The sequence below is a fragment of the Eretmochelys imbricata genome, chromosome 4 (assembly GCF_965152235.1).
Source record: "Eretmochelys imbricata isolate rEreImb1 chromosome 4, rEreImb1.hap1, whole genome shotgun sequence".
In the NCBI taxonomy this organism is placed as follows: domain Eukaryota; kingdom Metazoa; phylum Chordata; order Testudines; family Cheloniidae; genus Eretmochelys; species Eretmochelys imbricata.
The window spans coordinates 29,839,628-29,863,928 of NC_135575.1; the positions used below are offsets into that span (position 1 = coordinate 29,839,628).

Consider the following 24,301-nt stretch of genomic DNA (forward strand, 5'->3'; position numbering starts at 1 on the left):
GTCTTGAAGCCAGATATGTCGTTTGCCCCCACTGCTTGCCTTGGAAGGCTGTTCCAGAACTTCACTCCTCTGATGGTTAGAAACCTTAATCTAATTTCAAGTCTAAACTTCCTGATGGCTAGTTTATATCCATTTATTCTTGTGTCCTCATTGGTACTGAGCTTAAATAATTCTTCTCCATCCATGGTATTTATCCCTCTGATATATTTATAGATAGCAATCATATCTCCTCTCAGCCTTCTTTTTGTTAGGCTAAACAAGTCATTGAGTCCGCCTTTCATAAGACAGGTTTTCCATTCCTCGGATCATCCTAGTAGCCCTTCTCTGTACCTGTTCTAGTTTGAATTCATCCTTCTTAAACATGGGAGACCAGAACTGCACACAGTATTCCATGGCTGTGATATGGCTTTTTTCACAGCCATATCACATTGGCAGCTCATAGTCATCCTATGATCAATCAATACTCCAAGGTCCTTCTCCTCCTCCGTTACTTCTAATTGATGCGTCCCCAGCTTATAACTAAAATTCTTGTTATTAATCCCTAAATGCATGACCTCGCACTTTTCACTATTAAATTTCATCCTATTACTATTACTCCAGTTTACAAGGTCATCCAGATCTTCCTGTATGATATCCCGGTCCTTCTCTGTATTGGCAATACCTCCCAGCTTTGTGTCGTCCGCAAACTTTATTAGCACACTCCTGCTTTTTGTGCCAAGGTCAGTAATAAAAAGATTAAATAAGATTGGTCCCAAAACCAATCCTTGAGGAACTCCACTAGGAACCTCCTTCCAGCCTGACTGTTCACCTTTCAGTGTGACCCGCTGTAGTCTCCCCTTTAACCAGTTCCTTATCCACTTTTCAATTTTCATATTGACCCCCATCTTTTCCAATTTAGCTAATAATTCTCCATGTGGAACCATATCAAATGCCTTACTGAAATCGAGGTAAATTAGATCTACTGTGTTCCCTTTGTCTAAAAAATCTGTTACCTTCTCAAAGGAGATCAGGTTGGTTTGATACGATCTACCTTTTGTAAAACCATGTTGTATTTTGTCCCAATTACCATTGACCTCAATGTCCTTAACTACTTACTCCTTCAAAATTTTTTCCAAGACCTTGCATACTACAGATGTCAAACTAACAGGCCTGTAGTTACCCAGGTCGCTTTTTTTACCTTTCTTAAAAATAGGAACTATGTTAGCAATTCTCCAGTCATACGTTACAACTCCTGAGTTTACAGATTCATTAAAAATTCTTCCTAACGGGCTTGCAATTTCATGTGCCAGTTCCTTTAATATTCTTGGATGAAGATTATCCGGGCCCCCTGATTTAGTCCCATTAAGCTGTTCGAGTTTGGCTTCTACCTCGGATGTGGTAATATCTACCTCCATATCCTCATTCCCATTTGTCGTCCTACCATTATCCCTAAGCTCCTCATTAGCCTCGTTAAAGACTGAGGCAAAGTATTTGTTTAGATATTGAGCCATGCCTAGATTATCCTTAACCTCCACTCCATCCTCATTGTTAAGCAGTCCCACTTCTTCTTTCTTTGTTCTCTTCTTATTTATATGGCTATAGAACCTTTTACTGTTGCTTTTAATTCCCTTTGCAAGATCCAACTCTACATGGTGTGATGGGGCAAGGCCAGATGGCTATAGAAAAGTAGTGGGAGATAGATATATTAGCTCCAGGCTAAACAAATCCCTGGTACCAGGATAAGTGAAATGGCAGCTGCTCCAGCTCAGTTAAGACACCTGGGGCCAACTGAGAACTTTCCAGAAGGTAGGGAAAAGGCTAGGTTGACTGGGACACCTGAAGCCAAACAGGGGCTGGCTGAAACTAGTTAAAAGCCTCCCAGTTAGTCAAGTGGCTGTGCATGTCAGGAGCTGTGGGAGGAAGTTGTGCTGTTGGAGAGGCTGAGTAGTACACACCATATCAGGCACAAGGAAGGAGGCCCTGAGGTAAGGGTGAAGCGGAGCTTGAGGAAGTGAGGGCTGCTGTGAGGGAAGTAGCCCAGGGAATTGTACATGTCATGTTTCTAAAAGATGAGCTACCATAGCTGATACTATTAGGGTCCCTGGACTGGAGCCCGGAGTAGAAGGTGGGCCCGGGCTCCCCACCACCACCTTTGCCCCCTGATTAATCACTGAGACTGGGAGACAACAGAGACTGTGCAAGGAAGGATAACTTCTCCTTACCTCCCTCGCTGGCTTATGATGAAAATGGCTCAGTAGACTGCGACCCTTGTCTCTAGAGAGAGAAGGGTTACGTGCAGGGTCACGGTGAGCCTCTGAGGCTAGCGAAATCCGCCAGGAAACGCGGGACCCACGGAGGCAAGGACAGAGCTTTGTCACAATGGCTTTTGGCCTTTCTCGCTTTATCCCTACATGTTCTGACTTCAGTGAGGTAGCTTTCCTTGCTAATCCCTCCCATCTTCCACTCCTTGTAGGCTTTCTGCTTTTTCTTAGTCACCTCTCTGAGATGCTTGCTCATCCAGCTTGGTCTACAACTCACCTATGATTTTTTTTCCCTTTCTTGGGATGCAGGCTTCTGATAATTTCTGCAACTTTGATTTGAAGTAATTCCAGGCCTCCTCCGCCTTTAGATCCACAAGTTTTTCAATCCAATCCACTTCCCTAACTAATTTCCTTAATTTTTTAAAATTAGCCTTTTTGAAATCAAAAACCCTAGTCACAGATCTATTTTTGTTTATCCTTCCATTTAGTTTGAACTGAATTAGCTCATGATTGCTCGAACCAAGGTTGTCCTCTACAATCACTTCTTCTATGAGGGCCTCACTGCTCACCAAAACCAAATCTAAAATGGCATCCTCTCTTGTCGGTTCAGCAACTACTTGATGAAGGAATCCATCAGCTATCGTACCCAGGAAAATCTGAGCCCTATTATTATTACTAGCACTTGTCCTCCAGTCTATATCTGGGAAGTTAAAGTCTCCCATGATCACACAATTCCCATTAGTATTTACTTCTTTAAAAACATTAAAGAGATCTCTATCCATATCCACATCGGATCCTGGCGATCCATAGCACACCCCAAGCACTATCCCAGGGCAGGCTCTCGTAGCTTTTTTCCCCAGTGTGGTTTTTGCCCAGACAGACTCTGTCTTATCCATTCCATCACTTCTTATTTCTTTACAGTCTACCTCATCATTGATATATGATGCTACTCCACTACCTTTGCCTTTATTTCTGTCTTTCCTAAATAGCACCATACCCTTCAATACCTGTACTCCAGTCATGACTACTAATCCACCATGTTTCTGTTACCCCTATAATATCTGGTTTCACTTCCTACACCAGTAGCTCTAGTTCCTCCATTTTGTTACCTAGGCTCCTCGCATTAGTGTACAAACATCTTAATTTTTGCCGTTTGGCTTCGCTCACATTCTTTACCCAATTAGGCACACACATTCTACCGCCGATATTACCTGTTAGATTGCTATGTACACTGCCCTTCTGCCCTAGGTCCATTCTGCTACCCCCGGCTGTATCCTTTCTTACTTCGTTTTCTTCCCTCTCAAAGAGCACAACTGGCGTGGAGATTACCTGGAAATCTCCCCCGAATTCCTAGTTTAAAACTCTCTTGATCAGTTGTGCCATCCTCCATCCTAGAAATCTATTTCCCTCCTTACTCAGGTGATGTCCATCCCGAGAGAATAGTCCTCTGTCTATGAATACTTCCCAGGGGCCATACATCCCAAAGCCCTCCTTGTAGCATGACTGCCTGAGCCATCTGTTGATTATCATAATCTTGTCACACCTTTGTTGCCCTTCCCTAGGAACAAGCAGAATCCCACTGAAGATCACCTGTGCCTCAATTTCCTTTAGCATCTTCCCCAACCTGGCATAGTCTCCCTTGATATGTCCCAGTGAGAATCTAGCCGTATCATTTGTTCCCACATGAAGGATAATCAATGGATTCTTTCCCGCTCCCGTTAGGATTCTCTTCAGCCTCAGGTCCACATCCCGTATCTTAGCACCCAGCAGATAGCACACCCTTCTGTTCTCTGGGTCAGCTCTTGTTACAGGCCTGTCTATTTTTCTCAGTAATGAGTCCTCAATCACATGGACCTGCCTTTTCCTGGCGATGGTGCGATTCTCCAGTCTATCCCCTGTTCCATCTGGCCACAAGTCCTCTTGATTCATATTGTCCCTTGCAAATCCTCTGCATCCCATCCTGTATCCTCCTGGGGCTCCTATTTGATGTTGTTATCTCCATTGACTCTTGCCCTCTTCCAATAGGACTATCTGCTCTTCTATTTTTCCTTGTCCTCTCACCTTCAGTGACCACCTGCTGTGCCCCTTCTTCATTTTCCAACTCTGCAAACCTGTTCCTGAGCTCTATTTCTCCTTCACTGCCCCATCTTTTTCTCTGCCTGGTTCTCCTAGTCACATGCTTCCACTGTCCACTTTCCTCACCCAGCAGTATCCCCTCAGAGTTCTTTGGTCCTGCTTCCATCTGCAAGTCTGAGCTTTTACCTTCCGCCTCCTCAAGTCTTTGCTCCATCATCCACTCGAACCCCCTTCTAAACTCAACCAGAGTCTCCACCTGCATCTCCAATCCTAGGATCTTCTCTTCCATCAGCTCTATCAGGCGGCATTTCATGCAGACGAAATTCTGTACAGGTACCCCCTCCAGGATATGTACATGCCACAGCTTCTCCATCCAGTCATCTTCATAGTGTCTTCCACTACTTGGGTCACTAACACTGCTGCCTCTGTGTCTGTCATAGCCTTCTCACCTAAGTCTTGTTAATCTGGGAAACACCAACCAAAACAAAACAACCACCCACAGCAAAACAAACCCCCATATAACATTCAGTGGACTTTAGATAACGTAGACCAGAAGAGACAGGTCCCTTAATGAAAGGCTATCAAACAACTGAAATTTCATCTTCATGTCACATCATTCTGCCCCACTATCCATTCATGTCATGCTCCAATTTCACATTTGTGCCAGGTGACTGGTTACATAAATAATTTACGCATAGGTCATGAGTCTTAAATGGCTGGAGAAAATATGTACAGCAGTGTAAAACTCACCAACTTTGGTTCACAGGGTGTTTGTGCAAACCTTTTATTTGGTTTGGGTTGTTAACACCTGAGTTTTGCATTCAGATGTATCCAAATATTTGAAGTAAAGCTCAGTCAAGACCCCTGAATTTCACCCAATTTCATGTCAAACATTTAAAAGGACAAACATTAAGAAATAACTGTTAGGAACAAAGGCTGCGATTTATAAAGGGGTTTGAAAAAGTTTGGCATGAAATTCAATGGGAGTTGGACACCTGATCCTAAAGTGCCTTTGAAAATCCCAAACAAAAAATATAAAGTTTTTTACAACAATTCCAGACACTTAAAACTGGAACCAGAATGAACATAACTGCCTTCTCAGAAACATGATGGGATAGTGATCCTTGGATACACATTATTGGTATACAAGACAGATAAATTAGGTTAAAGTGGAAAAGATGGTATATTAGGCAGATATGGTAGCAGTGCCTCTAGTCAAGAGTGACATAAGCCCATTTTCAGCTGCTTAAAATAGTGCTAAACAATCATTCAGGCTGACATTTCCCATGCCTGGTCTTTGAGTTTTTTAAACTTTTGGCAAAAACAGTTCAGCAATTTTTAAGAACAAATTTAGAGAAAAACAGGTAGCTTTCCCAATATTGAAAAATCTTTCCATTTCTTTGAAGAGCTCTAATTCTTCCACAGTTTGGAACAGGGACTTGAGCATCAAGAGGAAGTCAGTCCTGGAATCAGAAAGGCGCCTTTTGCTTTCCCCAAGAAAATCCACCCAGAACTTCTTGATTTATAAGCCTCTGAAAATCATCATCTTCATTTATGAGTAAATGGTTTTTAGAGGTTTGCTGCTAGAATTTTCAGACGTTCTATCTGCACTATGCATGCCCCAGCCCCAGAGAACACCTGCATGCTCATGCACCAAGTATGCTCCCATGTCCCACTTGGGTTTCTTTGTAGTAGGCACAGAGCTGGCTTCAGATAGGACACATGCACAACAGCATCCTCTTCCCTCTGGCGTAGGGGAAGGAATCTTTTCTTGACTTCAGCCAAGCACTTTCAGTGACTGGTGTTCATAATTATGTAAACGTACTATTGAGCAAGGCCTCAGATTTAAAAGGTAGGTAAATGTTCTCCTCATTTTACAGAAAGGGGACATGGCATAGCTTGTACAAGAATACTTCTAGCATCCCGGGACTAGAACCCTGTCTTCAATATGGCTCTAAGTCCCATCCGTTTAAGTGACACTGCATTTGAGAATGAATATTACAAATCTGTATGCTTGGCTGTGCTGTCTGAAACTACTAGATCACTCTCCCTTCCAGAACCAGGAATCTAACCAAGGAATCCTGATTCCCAACATTCTTCTGATGTCTAGAAAATAGTTGTGTAAGTCACAGGCTTCCCTCTAATGACTGGTCCACATAGAGGATAACAGCCTAATACTGCTATCAGTTACTCTCATAAGTGGTAGAGATCTGTCCTGTGAATCTTGAGATCCTGGATTCAAACCTTGCTGATGACCCATGAGTAAGTCATTATTATTCCATGATGGAATGAGAGGGGGGGTTTTCAGCTTGCTTTTCAAAAAATATAGTAAATGACATGTAAAAACTACATGAAAAAGATTAAAGTTGCAAAATCATACCTTCAAAAAAGTTAGCAGAATTAGGGTCTTCCTTGCAACCTTCTGAGTGTATGCATTATGGTACAGTCTTTAGTTACAGGATCACATACTTTTCTACATGACCTCTGCTTTATCCAGTTCAAAGGGTGGAGAGTGACTGAGGCAGAGAGTTGCAAGAAGTATTGTGTTTCAGACACTGGACTATGACCTAGAACAGCTGGGTTCTATTACTCAATCCGTCATAGTATCAGGGGGTAGCCGTATTAGTCTGTATCCACAAAAACAACGAGGAGTCCGGTGGCACCTTAAAGTCTAACAGATTTATTTGGGCATAAGCTTTTGTGGATAAAAAACCCACTTCTTCAGATGCATGGAGTGAAAATTACAGATCCAGGCATTATTATAGACACATTATTATACTGGCCCTTTTCTTCATGTGTCAGACTCATAATGCATATGCTTACAACACCATCAGAGAATGCTGTTACTCTCATCTGCCTGAAAACATGCGCACTCCTTCAACTACTTGCCCAGAGAATAAAACAAAACAAGAACCAGAATACTTGATGGTGGAATGCATATTTAAAGGTTTCGTCTTCCCTATATAGCAATGCACCTAACAAATATAGTGCAGCATATATTTTCACATGTTAATCCAGACCCATAAGTATAATCCATAAATGGTTTCCACATGTTTTCAAATAGATCTCCCTTCCTTGCATATGAAAAAAATCATTATCCCAAGAGATGCAATCTGAGTAAGGCTAACTGTCCATTCAGCCTCTGTTGTGAGAGCCCTGTCTTTCCAATATCTTAAAAATTATTCTCTTTGCCGCCATTAATAGACTCTGCATCCAGGATGCTGTCCTTGGTGAAATGTTAGACCAAGCACATATACTGTTTAGTACAAACAAAGTTAGATTAGCAAAAGTCCTTGTTCAAGAAGGATGATCGTCTTCCCTGTCACCTTTTTCCAATATGCACATGAATTCACAGATCTGAAAACATAGGGATAAAATGTCTGACATAGTTTTGACCCCGTTGTCAAAAATGTATAATTCCTGGATGCATTCTACCCATTTTCAGGGGTGCCTGCTATACATTAAAATTCAAATGCTTACAAATTTTACATAGGATTTTGTCAACTGTTACAAAATTAAGAAACCAAAATATTTTCCTTTCTTGTGCACCTCTACCTCACTTTCACCTCCTATAACTGACATAAGATGGCACTATTATATATATAGAAAAATTATATAAAATAGATTCTTGGTGAGAACTACCTCTAATTTTCACAGTTAACAGGACTTTAGCACCATCAGGTCAGGCAACATTTACTATTGTTCTAGTATATAACCACAACTGTAAATAATGCCTTTGTTCAGATATGGCTAGATCCAACTTTATTTAATTGGAAAAGATTAGGGCCAGATCATCCTGTGGGGATCTGTGCATGGCGCAGAACCTTCCCACAGCAGGAAAAGTCCGGTCCATTTGAACCACTCTGGCTAGGTGTCAGAGGACCCCCAAAGCTTGATAGCCCTGAACTCCAACATATCGTCCATGATCTGTGGAGACATTGGGTGACAATGGCCTCACACCAGTCAGTCTTAAATTCTTTGACCACTTAATGGGTGAAATATAAATGTCCTTCAAATGGAATCCCATCCAGAAGAACAGCTGCTGTGAAAATAGCAAGATTGTGGGGGGCGAACGGGGGAAAATGTTAAGAAAGAATACGCAGAGCTATAGCAAGGATATCAAGGCCCATTAAGAAGGAAAATGGACACAGGTAGACTGTCATGTTACTAGGACATCATTTCATTAATATATTTTTGCTTTTCTCTCAAGGGAAGCAATACCTGGCAAGCTAATAACTTCATACAGTGCAAGAGTATCTGGCCCATAGTTAAATTCTATTCAGAAGTATATATTAAAGACACATATGTATTGAACTTTTTATATCCTGAATGTCCTTGAAGTATATACAAAGTCCTTTTGTTATCCTATAAATAAAATGGATGGTGTGTTTAATCATAGTGGTATTGGAAATCATGTAAAAATTAAAAAAAAATTTAAGAGAGACATTAAAAAGTTATAGCAGGAATTCTCCTACTTCATACAAAGCCTGCTTTAAAAACTCTGGCTTATTCCACAGTAGTCAATGGGAGTTTTGCCATTGATTTAAATAAGGCAGGATTTCACCCTATCTTTAAAAATTATTTTCCATGAAAAATTGAAAAGGACACTAAATTAAAAATATTTTCTATGCATCTTTTAAATTTGAACACATTGCATGATTAATAGGAAAATTATTTGTCTTGCTCCCTTACTAATTTATTTTTAGCACACATTATGTAATCTAATAGTGGTAGGAAAGAAACAGTGCCATCCAGAGGATCCAGGGGCCTGGGGCAAAGCAATTTCGGGGGCCCCTTCCATAAAAAAAGTTGCGATACTATAGTATAGTATATTGCCCCAGGGCCTGGGGCAAATTATCCCACTTGCCCCCACCCCGGGCGGCTCTGGAAAGAAAATTAATCAGATATGTACTAATTTAAAAAATGTCTTAAGCAGCCTGCGCTCAGTACATAACAACTATGTTACCCCAACTTCAAAATGTTGCTATAAATGCCTTTAGTAATGCTTTATACAGTAAAATGTTTAAGACATATGATTTGTTCAATGAGCAATTTTAGAATTGCTTTATTTAGTTTACAGAAGTTCAAAATAATTTTCATATTTGTGCTTTACCCACATGCTTAACTTAAGTGTCTTCTTGAATTGGGCCTTAGTTTGCTAATTATTGGAAATTGAGTATGTAAGGAACAGATGTATTTTCATTTATTATATATCATTTATTCAGCACTCAAAAGTGTGTTAGGCACTTCATAAAACAGATACAATGATGCAGTCCCTATTCCAAAGACCTTATACTACAATTTTAGATGTGACCCTGTAAAGGGATAGCACGAGGAAGGGAAATCCGATTTTATAATCCGATTTTGTCAGTTATGGTATGTGAACATCTTGATGGTTCCATTAAAGTTCATTTCTGCAGTATGTTACTCATTTTTAAGACAATATAGAGCAAGTCAATTTTTAGAGATATGGGTGAGGAAAATGGTGGCCCAATGAAAAACAATTAAAAATAATTCATATTCAGCATACAGAGCCAAAATCAAATCAAGTAAGGAAACACAAAAATAAAGTAATTAAAATGCATCAATCAGGAAAATTACATTTTAATGCAATTATAGTTTTACCTTTAAAAAAATATGTAGCATTACCAGCTGCTTGTCTTCTGAGCTCACTATGCAAGGTTAGGTCTTTCTTCACTTGAAGACAGACACTGTCTAACATATAAAATTTCAGGAAATAGAAACTAACTAATGATAAAATCCCCAAAGACAAACCTGCATGAGTTGGCATTTTAATTATGTATGCATTGTGTATTTGGATTAAAAAGACATGCAACATCACCTTCCGAAAGGGGAAGTGTGGCAAAACAATGAATTGAGAAATACAGAAGTAGTTTTAATGACAGACACTCTAAAGTTCATTATCACAGTGATTTGTCCTATATGTTATTTTAATGACCTAAAACTTTCTACTCAGCCCCTACAGCTTACTTCATAATTATGCAGACCTTTAGTTTTACTATCATGGCATGATTATCTGACAAAGTATACAAAGTTATAAACCTATATAAATGCAAATGAATTACTGAATCTCTTGTATTTAAGGTTATTGAACAACCTTCATAAAGAATTAACTTTTCATTTATTACTAAGCTCAATGTTACTGTCACCAGTGGTTTTGACAAAGATTAAATCATCTACGCATTTTTTTAAATTTTTGAGATTTTTTTCCTGATAAGAGTGTCATACAGTATGCTTTTTTCATTCCACACTGAAATCCAATACTTAAATGTTTAGAAATATGCAAGAATCTTCGAGTCCACAAACATTTGACATCAAGAGAGCATTTTTAGTGATTCAAGCAGTTCCACAATTTTAAAGGTGATCCAATAACTGCCTATTCTTTTTCAACCTCAAAACACTTTAAAAACATCATCATTTTATATACACAGATTAAAACTCTGCATTAAAAATAATATAAATTGACTGCTACTTAACTCACTACCCTTTGCATTACTCAGGTAAAATATCCCATCTGTAATGGAATTAAAAAGCCTTTTAGAAATACTGTCATAGACCGAAGAATAAATTGATGCACTCTTAATAACTCTAAATCACCAAGCTCTTTATGCCAAGAAGTGTTGACAATACCAACTTCAAGGTCACTGTCAACTTGGTAAGTCATTAGCAAATAAAATATGGCTTAATTGAAGCAAACTCAGCAAGGAGCTGCATTATTTTAAGTGAACATTGCAGTATAACTTGAAGAAGAATTACTAATCGCCACTCCCGTTGACAATGAAATAGATGAAGAAGGTGCTTTGTAACTTTTTTCTATGACTTTCCCGTAATTAAATATGGAAATAAATTCCGTGAAGAATTAAAAGTCCCAGAGTGCATTAATTTCAGGCACTAATGGACTGCCTTCCAGTGTTGAAGCACGCAGGTAGTTCCCAGCATGATTCCAACTTTAGCTAATATGTCAGTGTCAGACTCCAGCTGTATTCTTAGCTTGAATACCCAACTTTGAAAAGCAGATTTGGGATGATTCCACATGCTGTTTTAAATGGACGAAAAATATGTGTTTCATATTCTGAAATGTTACCTAAAACTTTATGTATGTGTTGTCATAAAATGGCTTGGATTAAAGCTGTGACCTAATTGCCTGAAGATGTGGACAAACTAACTACACATACACACGGCTTATGGAACCTTTATAACCAGCTCACTCACAAATTACACATTTCATGAAGTAGTGTAAATAAACTATACTTTTGTATAATGTATTTTAAAATATATTTAAAGAAATCTTTAAAAAAATAATACACCTGATTTAGCTATTTTTCTTCCCTTTTCCTAACTTGAGCTGCTAATGCCACCATCTTCACAATGGGAGTAAGCCTTTTGCAGATCCTGTTACTTTAGAATAGAGAGCAGCTCTCAGGTCAGACCTCTCCATTCTGCTGCTCTATTCATCTAGTCTGTCCTTATCACATTGTACCAGCACAGTTCCCTCCAACCACTATTTTATGGGCAAACAGCCGATTTCCAAAGAGTTCCCTAAGTCCCAGCCTGACACTCCCACCAGTACATCACAGCAGCTGCCAACATGTAAACCCTTCACATGGCTCCCTGGAAGAAACACAGAAAATAAACCACCTTTTTTTAAAACTAACTCTTAGAGTACTGTGATCAGTTTAAACAACGTAAGTATTTGTATTATAAAAATAGCAAATGGTTATTTTCATTAAAGTCTCTGCAGAGCTCCATCAGTATCAAAGGGTCTGGCCCAGTATCACAAGGAGGAGCGACAGATTTTTATTAGTACTGCATATAAGCCACCCTAATCCACCAAAGTACCTAAATATGTTTATCTTAAAGCATGTGAGTAGTAGTCATCAGGCCTATGCACATGCTTATAGTTATACACTTGCTTAAGTGCTTTGCTGGACTGAGGCCTTAGATCAGGTTGAAACTCAGAGTGCTTTGGGAATTCAATTGCTTATCCAAAATAGTACCTATGGGAAAAGACTAGGCCAACCCTGGGGAGTCACATGAGAACAGTAGCAGATGAGGGAAAGAAGGATCAGAAGGGAAGGTCTGGACTGAAGTAGTGCACACATTAATATGAGAAAAACTATATACAGTTTTCCCACACCATCTCTCTATAAGCAAAGAAACTCAGTAATCTAGGAAAAAGAGAAAGCAGAAATAGAAAAACAGACTAATACATACTGAAAGAAAAGAATACCTGAAAAATATTTTAAATATATTGTCAACTTTGTTTGGGCTTTTTATCATTTTATTTCTTTTCTAATATTGTTTTATATTGTTTTGTTAACTGTAAAGCACTTAAGCCTCTTATTGGATGAAAGGAAACAATAAGTAAAAACTATAATTTAAATAGATAAACCTTTTGTAAATATATAGGTGTTCTAAAATCAAATTTTCAAAAAAATTATAAAAAAAGGAACTCATTTATTAGTACAATAAAACTCTCCAGTTCTGAAATGCTGGTGTATGTCTACCATGTATATTTACTGACGAAAACACAGACTGGGATTGTTATTGCTTATGTAGTCCCACAAGCAATATTTTCAAAATCAAGATATTAACAAATCCTATAGAAACTATTTACAGTATTAACCACACCTGGTTAGAAAGATTATCATCTGTAATATATAACAAACTGTTTCTATATTGAAACAAAAGTTACAAATCACAGCCTTAAAGTACCTCTATGTAAGAGAGCCCTCAAAACAAATGAGCAGTTGCCCAGTTCGACCCTTTGAGCCCAGTCAGACACAGAAGAATGAAAATACTTAAACATGATTACTTCTATCCTGAACAAGGCTGTAACCCAAGTCAGTGGGAGTTTTATTATTGCCTTCGGCATAGCCAGACTCTCACCCTGGTCTTTGCCAATTCCCAAAAACGGTATCCAGATCTAAAATCAGGCTAAAATGACTGAGGAAATCAAACAAACAAACAAACAAAAACCACCACAAGCACAAAAAAAAATTCAGAACTGCCTCACTGTTAACTTCTCATAACCTATTCCTAAAGAAAGCAAATTAGAGACAGAAATTATTGGCAAAATTATCTACACTCATTTAGAAAAACACTTAAGCACCTTGTGTAGAGAGGTGTTGATAATCCCTACCAATAAGAGAACCCGTATTCTTCTGTATTCCCTTGCAAGGGGAGTTGTTGGTTTTTTTCCCTTTCTTCAACCAATGAAGGATACACACCGAGTTTGTAAACTGAAATCCAAAGTTCTCACAGAACCTCTCAACATTTGTTGTCTACCTTGTCACAGAACAGTTACCTCGGAAGCAGTCAACCCTGTATGAATACAATCAGACTTGTCCACAAAATAGATAGAAAAGTCTCACAGTGCAAAACACTTGACAGTGTCAGGGTGAAGACACCCCAAATATATATGCAGTATAGAGAACCAGTAGTCAGGACTTTGACGAAACTATGTTGGCAGTGGAGAAAACTTTCTTCAACTCAATCATAGCCACAGTATTATTTTAAAAATTCTTTTCACCACCATTTGGCATTTATAAAGTAACTTGTACAGAATTCTCTATCCAAAATTTCAGAAACTCTGTTGTGTCCATTAATCTCAGTATAGATCAAAATGTTAAAAAATTATTCAGATTTATCAATTACAAAATGATTGACAATTTTTTAAAAATCAAAACCATTTTAAGTTTTTGGAAACTTTAATTTATTCTTTTACATTTAGAATGTAAAATGTCTAAATAAATATGATTTTTAAAGTTATACAGAAATGTGAATTTTGAATAAAACCTTGTATAGCAAGCTTTTGCCAGAGTGCTTTTTTCCACCCTTTTAAACAACCAACATACAGTAAGGTAGAATGCTCCAGTGAAACATTCCTGAGCCAGGAATTCTTAAATCTGATCCAAGCTCAAACACTAATTTTACTGTGCAGCTTTGAATGTCATTTAACCTAACTGAAATAAAATGTACCTTAATCACATAGGTATTTTGAGAGGTTATTTATGTTTGCATAGTGCTTTGAAAATGTGAAGTATTACATGAAGACTCTGCTGTAGTAGCAGCATAATACACCAATAGAAAATGGGATTTCAAATGGAAAAGCTAACAACTTCAACTCCTGTTCAATGTTAGCATATAACACTTGGAAATCATAAGGAACTGAGTCAACGTAATGACTCTGCTGCCCCCTAATGCACTTGCTGGAAAAATAGTTACAGGGAATAAACAGTAACTACAAAGAAGTGCTGAATTATTTCCATATTTATTTTTGTTAGTTACAAACTAAAAATTACTGTCTCCCGTTACGATGAATAAGATGAAGTTTTAAGTAATAAGGGCTATCTGTAAATGACTCAAACCCACAAAGCAACTGTAACAAAGAGCAGTGATTATATGCCATTCAGCTAAAATACAGAACTTCGTATTGCATCTTGTTCAAGACAAATGCCACTGACTGGGACACTCACAGGACACCTTCATCACTACCCAGTGAACTGCACTACCTGTCTAGTTTAGATAGTTTCACAGTCACAAACACACACCAGACTGCTTATCTTTCATCAAGGTATGTATTTATTCCTCTCTTACATAATAACATTGTTCACTGCAGGCTTACAGCAACAGTAGGCCTCCATGCAGCTCTCACTCCCACACACAAGCTCACCCTCTGAGCCTCTTTCTGAGCTACCCCTTGCTTTCTATTTCCTCCCCTTATATTCTCCCCAATTACCTTGTTAGCCCAGTGATGGTCATCCAGGTTCTCACACTCCCCATACAGAAAGTGTATAATTGTCCTCAGCTGGGCCTGCTGCCTTCTCCAGGCTGAAGCAATGTCAGTGATTAGGATGCTGCTGATAGCACCCTGTCACAGACAACAAATAGAAATGGGCAAAAATTTACACAAGACAAAAGAAAAAGGAAAAGCTTCAAGAGACCTCTTCTAGAACAAGAGCACGGAATCTAAACACGTTTGCATCACATGCATTTTGCAGATGAGCTACATTAAGTGACTAGTGACTTATATACATTTGTACTGTTTTTGTTTTGTTTTTGCAGAAAAATTTGTCAGTGTAACATATTGCCTTGATTGGTTTTAATTCAGTTTAATTTTCATAAACTACAAACGTGTAATTCCTTAACTCTGAGAGATCCAGACATTTGGTCAAATCCACTCCAGCTGATCACCAAAAACAAAGTCATCCCACCAGAAATCCATAAAGAGAAAATCCTTGTTAACTTACAAATCTTTTAAAGCAGAAATCACCATATAAGCTTGATGTGAGAGAATCAACAAATGGCACATCACACATAGAAAATAAAAAAGGAAGTTAGCATCACATTGCTAAATAACAGCAGATTTTTTCCCTCCCTGAAGGACCAGAATGGTCATTAGTTCCCTGAAGGATCAGGGAAACATCAGTATCTAAGTTGTCTCTGTTTTTTTATTTTGATCAAGAAATTTCCTTCTTGGGGGCTCAGGACATCCAGTTCAGTAATAATAGGTAAGAACTGACTCTGTTCTGACTTTGGAGGAAAGAGCTATCTCCAGGCATTTTTATTCCAGATCTCAGCTTCAAACTTCCCCTCCACTGCCATGGCTTCATGCTTTTTTGCCCTTTTAATACCCAAAAAGTACCTGACCCAGTGGACTTTTCCAGAAACTGGGCCTTCTAATGGTCTAGTTATGCTCTCATAAAAGTATAAGGGGATTTAATCAACAGTCTAGCCCTTCAAGATGGGAGAGCAGCTGTTGCTGCCAACAGCAGAACAGGAACTTTCTTTTCCTTTCTCTCACTTACCCAGTGGTCAACATTTCACTGGTCTACTTTCCCATGTTGGCTTTATAGTAGTCTAAAGCTTTGTCTTCACTGCCAAAAAAGTTGTGTTTTTACTGTGTGATAACTAACACAGATAAGCTATCCCACTGCAAAATCCTAGTGAAGACATGGCACTGATGTTTTTAATTGCAAGGTGAGCTAAGCAAGGTCAATCCTATACTCCCCATCAATGGTCAAATTCTCTATTTAATCTTGTGGTAAAAACTACATTGCCATGTCTTCACTAGGATTTTACAGCAGGACAGCTAATGTATGTTAGTTATTCCACAGTAAAGAGAATACTTTGTCTGCAGCAAAGACATATCATTGGCTTCAGGGGCTTTCAGCTATAGAGGGGACTTATCTGTCTGAAAACCCTTGAAGACAATAACTAATGTTTTGGGTAGGCAGTCATTGGGGATCAGACTAAAACAACCAAAGATTGGACAGCAAGTCTTCATAGCACACTTAAAAAATAAAGACAAGGTCCCAATGTCCCTTGGAATAAACATTCTTTGCAAATCAACTGAGATTTGGATGTTTAATTCTCATAAATGTTAATGGAAGTCAAACAGCTACATTCCTAAGAAATCTGTGAACATTTTAACCCATACCATTTCCTGATTTATGTTGACATTCTACTGCAAAAAAAAAAGTAGAGTCTCTGATGGGCAGGTAAGCATTATGATTAAAACAGGAAAGATGGTGGCCAAAAGTCTAACAGAGATGCCATTTCTGTACTAGTGAGTTGTACAGACTTCTCTGTTGGGTCCTTTTTTACTTTGGACTCATGTTGGGTTTTTTCATTAAAGTTTCCAGATTTTACTAAAGAACGTACTAGATTCAGAGATTCACAGATATTTAGGTCAGAAGGGACCATTATGATCATCTAGTCTGACCTCCTGCACAATGGAGGCCACAGAATTTCACCCACCGCTCCTGCAAAAAACCTCTCACCTATGTCTGAGCTATTGAAGTCCTCAAATCGTGGTTTAAAGACTTCAAGGAGCAGAGAATCCTCTAGCAAGTGACCCGTGCCCCATGCTACAGAGGAAGGTGAAAAACCTCCAGGGCCTTTTCCAATCTGCCCTGGAGGAAAATTCCTTCCCGACCCCAAATATGGCTATCAGCTAAACCCTGAACATATGGGCAAGATACTAGGGGTATTCTGTTTGTTTTTTACAGTGATGCTTTACTCTTTAAAAAAATAAATGATGGTGCCAAAGCAAATTAAGACCCTGAAAACACAAAACAGCCATAAAAGCTCTTGTGTTTCAGGGAGTAAGACTGCAAGACAGTTTCCCAATCTCCAGCACATAAGCAATTGTAATCAACCAAGGTTGAATTACAAGTGAACAAGACTTCCCTCAGATGTCTCTCCAGACAGTGTTACTCATTATTAAATCACTTTACAAAAGAATTAACCTCAAATTAGAGGCATGTGCAGTGGTGTCTCTAAACTTCAGGATAAACTTTCAACTTTGAGATACAGTCATACAAGGGTCTGAGCAGTCTGCCCCAGATAAAGCATAGGAGTTAAGCCCATTCATAACTTTAAGTATGTAAGAAGTTTCATTAAAGTCAATGGGACTATTCATATACTTTTAGTAACACATTCACTTAAGTGCTTTGCTGGATTTGGGCCAAATGCTCAGCACATTGCAAGACCAAGCCGTTGCAGAGAAGCTACAAAACATAAGTCAAAATCATACCGCTTTAAAATAAGATGATGAAAATGTTACACAAGTATTCCAGGTTCTGAAGGGGACTGTGCTCTAATGGTTATAGACCCTTCGGCATCATCTTCCCAGCCTGCCCCGTCCTGCCTCCAAACTTTAGAATGTCCTACTCCAGCCTGTGCCCTTATGTCCTCATCTCCTTCTTCTCCTGTTCCTGTCTTCCCCACCCCAGCTTGCTCTGTCTCTCTCCCCACTCTGCCCTCTTCCTCATCGATCTACATTCAAGTGTGGCTGCTTCCTCTTTTTCCTCCACACTGCCCTGGATTAGCAGGAGATGCATTGAGAATACAAAAGAGACAGCTTTCCCTGCTCTCAGTTGCCCCAGCAGCCCACGTCATCCTTTGTGATAACTGGCAAATAATGAGATTATTAATTACTCTATGCACCATGCAAAGCAACCTGACAAAAATACAGAAGACTACAAAGCAAACTATGGATAAGAGTTTGACTATTATTTACTTGCCATTAGTTTTATTTCATCTACCACTCGTTCAGGGAAGAGACTGGGGTGAAGGGGAAGAATGGTAGTATTCCACTCTAGCTCTGGCTGCAATCCCAAAGGAAATGAATATTTTTGCTAAAATTATCAACATCAAAATAGTTTGTCAAAACTTCTAACTTGCTTCAGCATAAACAGCCTGTTTAGATACAGAAGTAGGGCTCTACAAAATTCACGGCCATGAAAAACGCATCACAGACCGTGAAATCCAGTTTCCCCACCGTGAAATTTGGTCTTTTGTGTGCTTTTACCCTATACTATATAAATTTCACGGGGGGGGAGACCAGCATTTCTCAAATTGGGGTTCTGACCCAAAAGGGAGTTGCGGTGTTGGGGTGGGGAGGTTGCAAGATTATTTTAGAAGGGTTGTGGTATTGCTACCCTTACTTCTGCGCTGCTGCCTTCAGAGCTGAGCGGCCAGAGAGTGGGGGCTGCTGACCGAGGGCCCAGCTCTGTGGGCAGCAGCGCAGAGGTAAGGGTGGCAATACCATCCCATCCCATCCTTACTTCTGCACCATGCTTACTTCTGTGCTGGTGGTAGCTCTGCCTTCAGAGCTGGGCTCCCAGCCAGCAGCCACCAGTCTCCAGCTGTCCAGCTCTGAAGGCAGCACCACCACCAACAGCAGTGCAGAAGTAAGCATGGTGCAGAAGTAAGGATGGGATGGGATGGGATGGGATGGGATGGGAAGCACAACCCCGCCTACAATAACCTTGCAACCCCACCCACCAACTCCTTTTTGGGTCCAGACCCCTACAATGACAACATTGTGAAATTTAAGATTTAAATAGCTGAAATCATTAAATTTACTATTTTTAAAATCCAATGACTGTGAAATTGACCAAAATGGACCATGAATTTGGTAGGACCCAATATATCAGTCAGTTTGTATCCCTTAAAGCTATTGTTTCAGTCTGTAAATTCATTAAGACAACTGCCTCAACTTGGTATTCAGAAGGATAGCTTTGCCACCAAAAGAGCTAGAAACTGAATTTATTTTAAAAAGAAATCTTGAATTTTGCAGAAACTGGTGGGACCAGAAGAGGACGGTTTGTCCAGCCCACAAGCACATTCCTTCTTAATTCAGCCCTTGTGCTCTTTACAGCATTGCTTGCTAAACTAGTGGCTACTTTCGTGTTCCCTTTCCAGCCAGGTGGAACTAGAAGAGGTAGTAGCAATGACCTTTTAAATCTATACTGTTTTCTATTCTTTGTGCCAAATTCAACAATAGTGAAGTAGGTCCCACTCGACTTATTTCAATGGAGTTGCACCCATATAAATCAAAAATGAAATTGGCTCTATAGCCATCCCAAAATATATAATGATACCAACACCATTAACTTTCACTCTTAAGAGAAAATATGTCATGACAACCTTTTATAGTTAAAGATCAACCTTAAATTATTTTGTAATCCTGTGGCCAGTCTTATGAAATTGTTCTAAAATTACTTACAATTACTGGTCGATAGTATGCTGGACCCAATGTCACATCTCTTTGAGGTGGGTATTGTTTAATAAGAGTGCCATCCTCAGCTTCTTCATACCCAAATGCTTGGCCAGGAGAAGGGATAGAGGGACCATCCACTTTTCGGTAGACTTTTATACTGCCAGCAGTCCTCTGTAAAAACAATTAGATTGTGCTTTAAATTAGATCACAAACACATGGCACCCATGTTGCATAAACCAAAGAATGCACCCAAAGAAAAAGATACAGCCCTACACTTTATTAAAAAGGTGGTCTAGAATATTAACTTTTCATTTTTATGTTTTAAAGCACATGTACTTTTAATAGATGTCAGTGTACGAGTGAATCATTAAGTAACCACTGAACGTTATAATGTCACATATGTAAAAGGATAACAGTACAGCACTTTGCGTTCATATAATCTTATTGGCAGAGTGAAAATTTAACTTTATTTTTCTGTGTAGATTTCCCCAATTTGATTTTATCCCTTTTCAGCTAACTTCAAATTTCTGATCTGTTTATTTGCATGGATATAAATTCTACTAATAGTTTGGTAAAATAAAATTTACACAGTAATCTTTATGATTACATTATTACCTTCCTATATAATTGACTGTAATCTCATTTCTTTCAGTGATCTATTACTACCAAATGTGCAATAAACTTTTGTCATTTATGACCCAAAGGTAATTCAACTGCCATGCTGATAAATTACAAATAAAAGTCACATGAGGAAAGCTGACACATAAAGAATGATACAATAAAGCAATGATGCAAAACACATCTAAGGAGTTCTACTCTATTTGAAGTTAACTACAGAAGCTCTTAAAAAAACTTTCTGGTAACTATAAATTTAACCCATATAAATTAAAATGTTGCTATACCCTATTTCAGTAAATGTCAGACCACCAAATCTGTGCTGAACATGGATTTTTGAGTCTGCACACTACTCAAGCACAACCCATGAAATTCTACTCCTCTACCAGGGAAAGGGCCAGTACAGGTAATCACATGCACTGTAGCCAATGCGGAAGCACCAAGTAACCTTCTGACAGCAGTAGGGAGGTGTAATTGCAGCACAGGTTGGCATACCTGAGCTAGCTTTGAAGTCTTACCTCCCCACTCCCAGGTGAGCATCGGAACCACCAGGCTATAGATTTTTCTGGGTTGGGTTGCTCTTGATCTCTCCTATTGAAGCTTTCTACTTTGTGTAGACACTTAAGTATTCCTCAGAGAAGGTCCTTGAACTTGGTTCTCTCCCCTGCCAACTCAGCACCCTAGCCACCAGGCTACATGCTATTTTCCTCAACCTCGCCTGTTGACACCATTCCACTTTGCATAAATATATAAATGTGTCTTGAACCAAAGAGAAGAAGTGAGAATTACTCTACAGCATGGTGATTGAGGCACTCATCTGGGAGGTAGGAGAAGTGGATCCACATCCCTCCTCTGAATCAGGCAGAGAGAAGATTGTAGTTTTAGTGTATACTGGAAGATTAGTCTTTTAAAAGATTTATTCTTATTTGAAATGGTTTCACAGTAGTTCTACAGGTTATTGTTTGCTTCATTTTTCAGTATTTATTTTCCCTGCATTAATTCAACTTCCTCTCATCAACTGATCTCTCTTGTGATAATTGTGAGCATCACTGTAGGTATGCAATTGTACTACATCAGGCTGGTTTTGAAAAGATTAAGTTCAGTAATATGTTTACTAATGTTTTCACAAATTTTATGTTTACATTTGTGATCAATTAAAATGGCATAGTCCTTTTTTATTAACATACCTGTTGAAGATGTTCTTTAGGCTCTCTCTCCTTCCTGTTATTAATCTCTAACTCCACAGCAGGAGGTTGGTTATAGCTTCCCGGTCCTGGAGTTTCTGTACGGATCTCTTTGAAACGTTTTTCTTTGTTCTGCGGACTCTCACCACCTTTTATATTATTCTAAAAATATGAAAACATGAATATTCTATAAAATTATAAAGTAAAATTAATTATGAACTTTACAAGAACTTCACAAAATAAAAAAACAGTTGATACCCAGTCCTTTAAACCAAAGAGCTGACAAAGTGTGCACTAATTTATATTAAAATACTCTAGATGCAGATCAATTTTCTTTTCTCAGTTTTGTTTTACTTGACTTAAAATAGGAAATGCAACTATTTAGACAAAGAGGCTGAAAATGTTTGTTCCACCTCTGCATTCTCTAATGAAATGCTATTTTAAAATTTCTTACAGCAATATTCCTCAGCAAATTACAAGTATCCCTGTGCTTTCTAATGCAATAAGATATTAGTTGTTGTTTCTTCTTTTTCTAGTAAAGGAAAAACACTATATAATTTATTATCATCATCTATTTGTTCATATTGCAATAGCACCTAAGAGAGCCCCAAACATGGACCAGGACCCCATCATGGTAGGTACTGTACAAACAGAACAAAAAGATGGTCTCTGCCCCAGAGAACTTACTATCTAATGCTGTGCCACCAAAAGTTAGACCACTGGTTCCTTCTATATAAATATCAATATGTTTAACAAATTTGAGTTGAATTGTACATACAAAAGCTTCTGCATTTTCAATAAACCGGGTCCAGAATCAATAGGTTGTGTTCTTCTGATCAATGATTGAGAAGTAGCAACAGCACCAATAGTAAACAAGTTCCATTGTAAGAATCCAGATGATGACAGCTTTAGAACCACCAACTATGTGACCTTTGGTTTCTAATGAGTACCTGTCACTGTCCGTTCTTGGGGGCTGAGGTCTTTGACAGGCCTTCAAGAAAGTGAAGGGATGTAAGGAAGAAGTCCAAAGGGGAGGGAGGAGCTACTGATGCCCGACACCTTGAGACAGTACTTACAGAATTACAACTCATGCAGCTATAGTAGAGGTTAGAGCTGGCTCATAATATGAATAGGTTTTGCCATTTTCTTCAGAACACAGTAGAAGAAACACAAATGAGGTACTCCCGATGTTGCAATTTAAAGGGAACTAAGACATATTCTGGGGATAGAACCTCAAAGGAGCACCAAATACTTTATTTCAGCATTAGCGCTGCTACTGTACCTGACAATCATTAATAACAGCACAACCTATCCATAACCAATTAGTAAACCAGAAGTTACAGAAATGCATTTTTATAATTACTCTACAAATGCAAATTTTACAGAAATACAAAATGTCAGAAATTGCTTTGTTTACTTCATTTTACCTGTGTTGTTTTAGGTCATATCACATTCCATCGTGTGTGCTGCATTATGTCAGATTTCAGAGAAATACAGTATTAATGTGATATTAATGAAACAAAGTAACATAATATATTACGATATATCAGGGAGGAAAGGAATAAAATGTCTTTCTAAAACAGGTGTACTTGTGCACTGTTTATAGTATTTCCCCCCACCACTACCCTGCCATAGAAGAAAATGGCTGTCTACAAGTTCCACACTGGATGACTGATAATCAGCTCTAAGGGCTTGTCTACACTTACCAGGGGTTCAACGCGCGGCGATAGATGCATTGGCAGTCGCTCTCCGGTCTAGACCCGCTAAATCAACCGCCAATTGCTCTCCGGTCAACTCCTGTACTCCACTTGAACAAGAAGCACAAGGGGAGTCAACAGGAGAGCGTCTCCAGTCAACATTGCGTAGTGTGGACCCTGTGGTAAGTAGATCTAAGTACAACGACTTCAGCTACATTATTCACGTAGCTGAAGTTGCATAACTTAGACCCATCTCCCCCCGTAGCGTAGACAAGGCCTAAGTGCTGCCAAAGCCTGAAGTACCTTTTCCTTACACAGCTAATTTACAATTACAATTAAAGATTAGTATACATAAACTGCTATTTTGAGGGATTATTTAATTTTTCACACTACAAATTAAAACAGAACAAGATTCAGCAAGAAGACAAAACGTGAGGAAGAGCACTGAAGAGACCTTCTGATACTTTTAACTATGATTGCTGTTACAGCGCGCTAGTATGAAATTGATTGCATTACTGCCTTTTCCCACTGGAGGCTGTAAACTGTAGTCAGCAAGTCTTAAAAGAGTCTGCAATGGAGAAGGTCAAAAAACAAATATACTACATTACAATGACATTTTCATAATAATGAATTTTTCCACTGTAAAATAGCAGCACACTTTAGAAACTGTTTAATGTGTACACTAATTGCATTGTTTTTACATATTTCATAATTGCTAACAGATAGCATGAAAGTCATGTTTTGTTTTAATTCCAAAAGTGAACTGTAAACTCAAGTGTTTAATACCTCGTCTTAATTAAATTTAAATTATGTATTTACATTGAGATTGTTGACGTGCAGACTTACTTATAATACACAGTTATAACAACTTCAACTGTGTGTTATAGGCACTGGCCCACTTTGGCGGTAGTAATGAGCAATACTGCCCCAGAAAAGCAGTACGCATCCTCAGCTTCT

The 24,301-nt window shown here is 38.7% G+C and overlaps 1 protein-coding gene across 1 annotated transcript in view; it reads right to left on the reverse strand.

Annotated features, from left to right (window-relative positions):
• The window catches only part of STPG2 (sperm tail PG-rich repeat containing 2), a 405,813-nt gene that overhangs the window by 375,738 nt on the left and 5,774 nt on the right, over positions 1-24,301 (reverse strand). The window contains exons 3-5 of the mRNA XM_077814758.1: positions 21,651-21,809; positions 19,855-20,019; positions 15,079-15,210 (exon numbers count right to left, since the gene is read on the reverse strand). Coding sequence (XP_077670884.1) covers positions 15,079-15,210; positions 19,855-20,019; positions 21,651-21,809 — 456 coding nt within the window. The remainder of the gene's footprint in view (positions 1-15,078; positions 15,211-19,854; positions 20,020-21,650; positions 21,810-24,301) is intronic.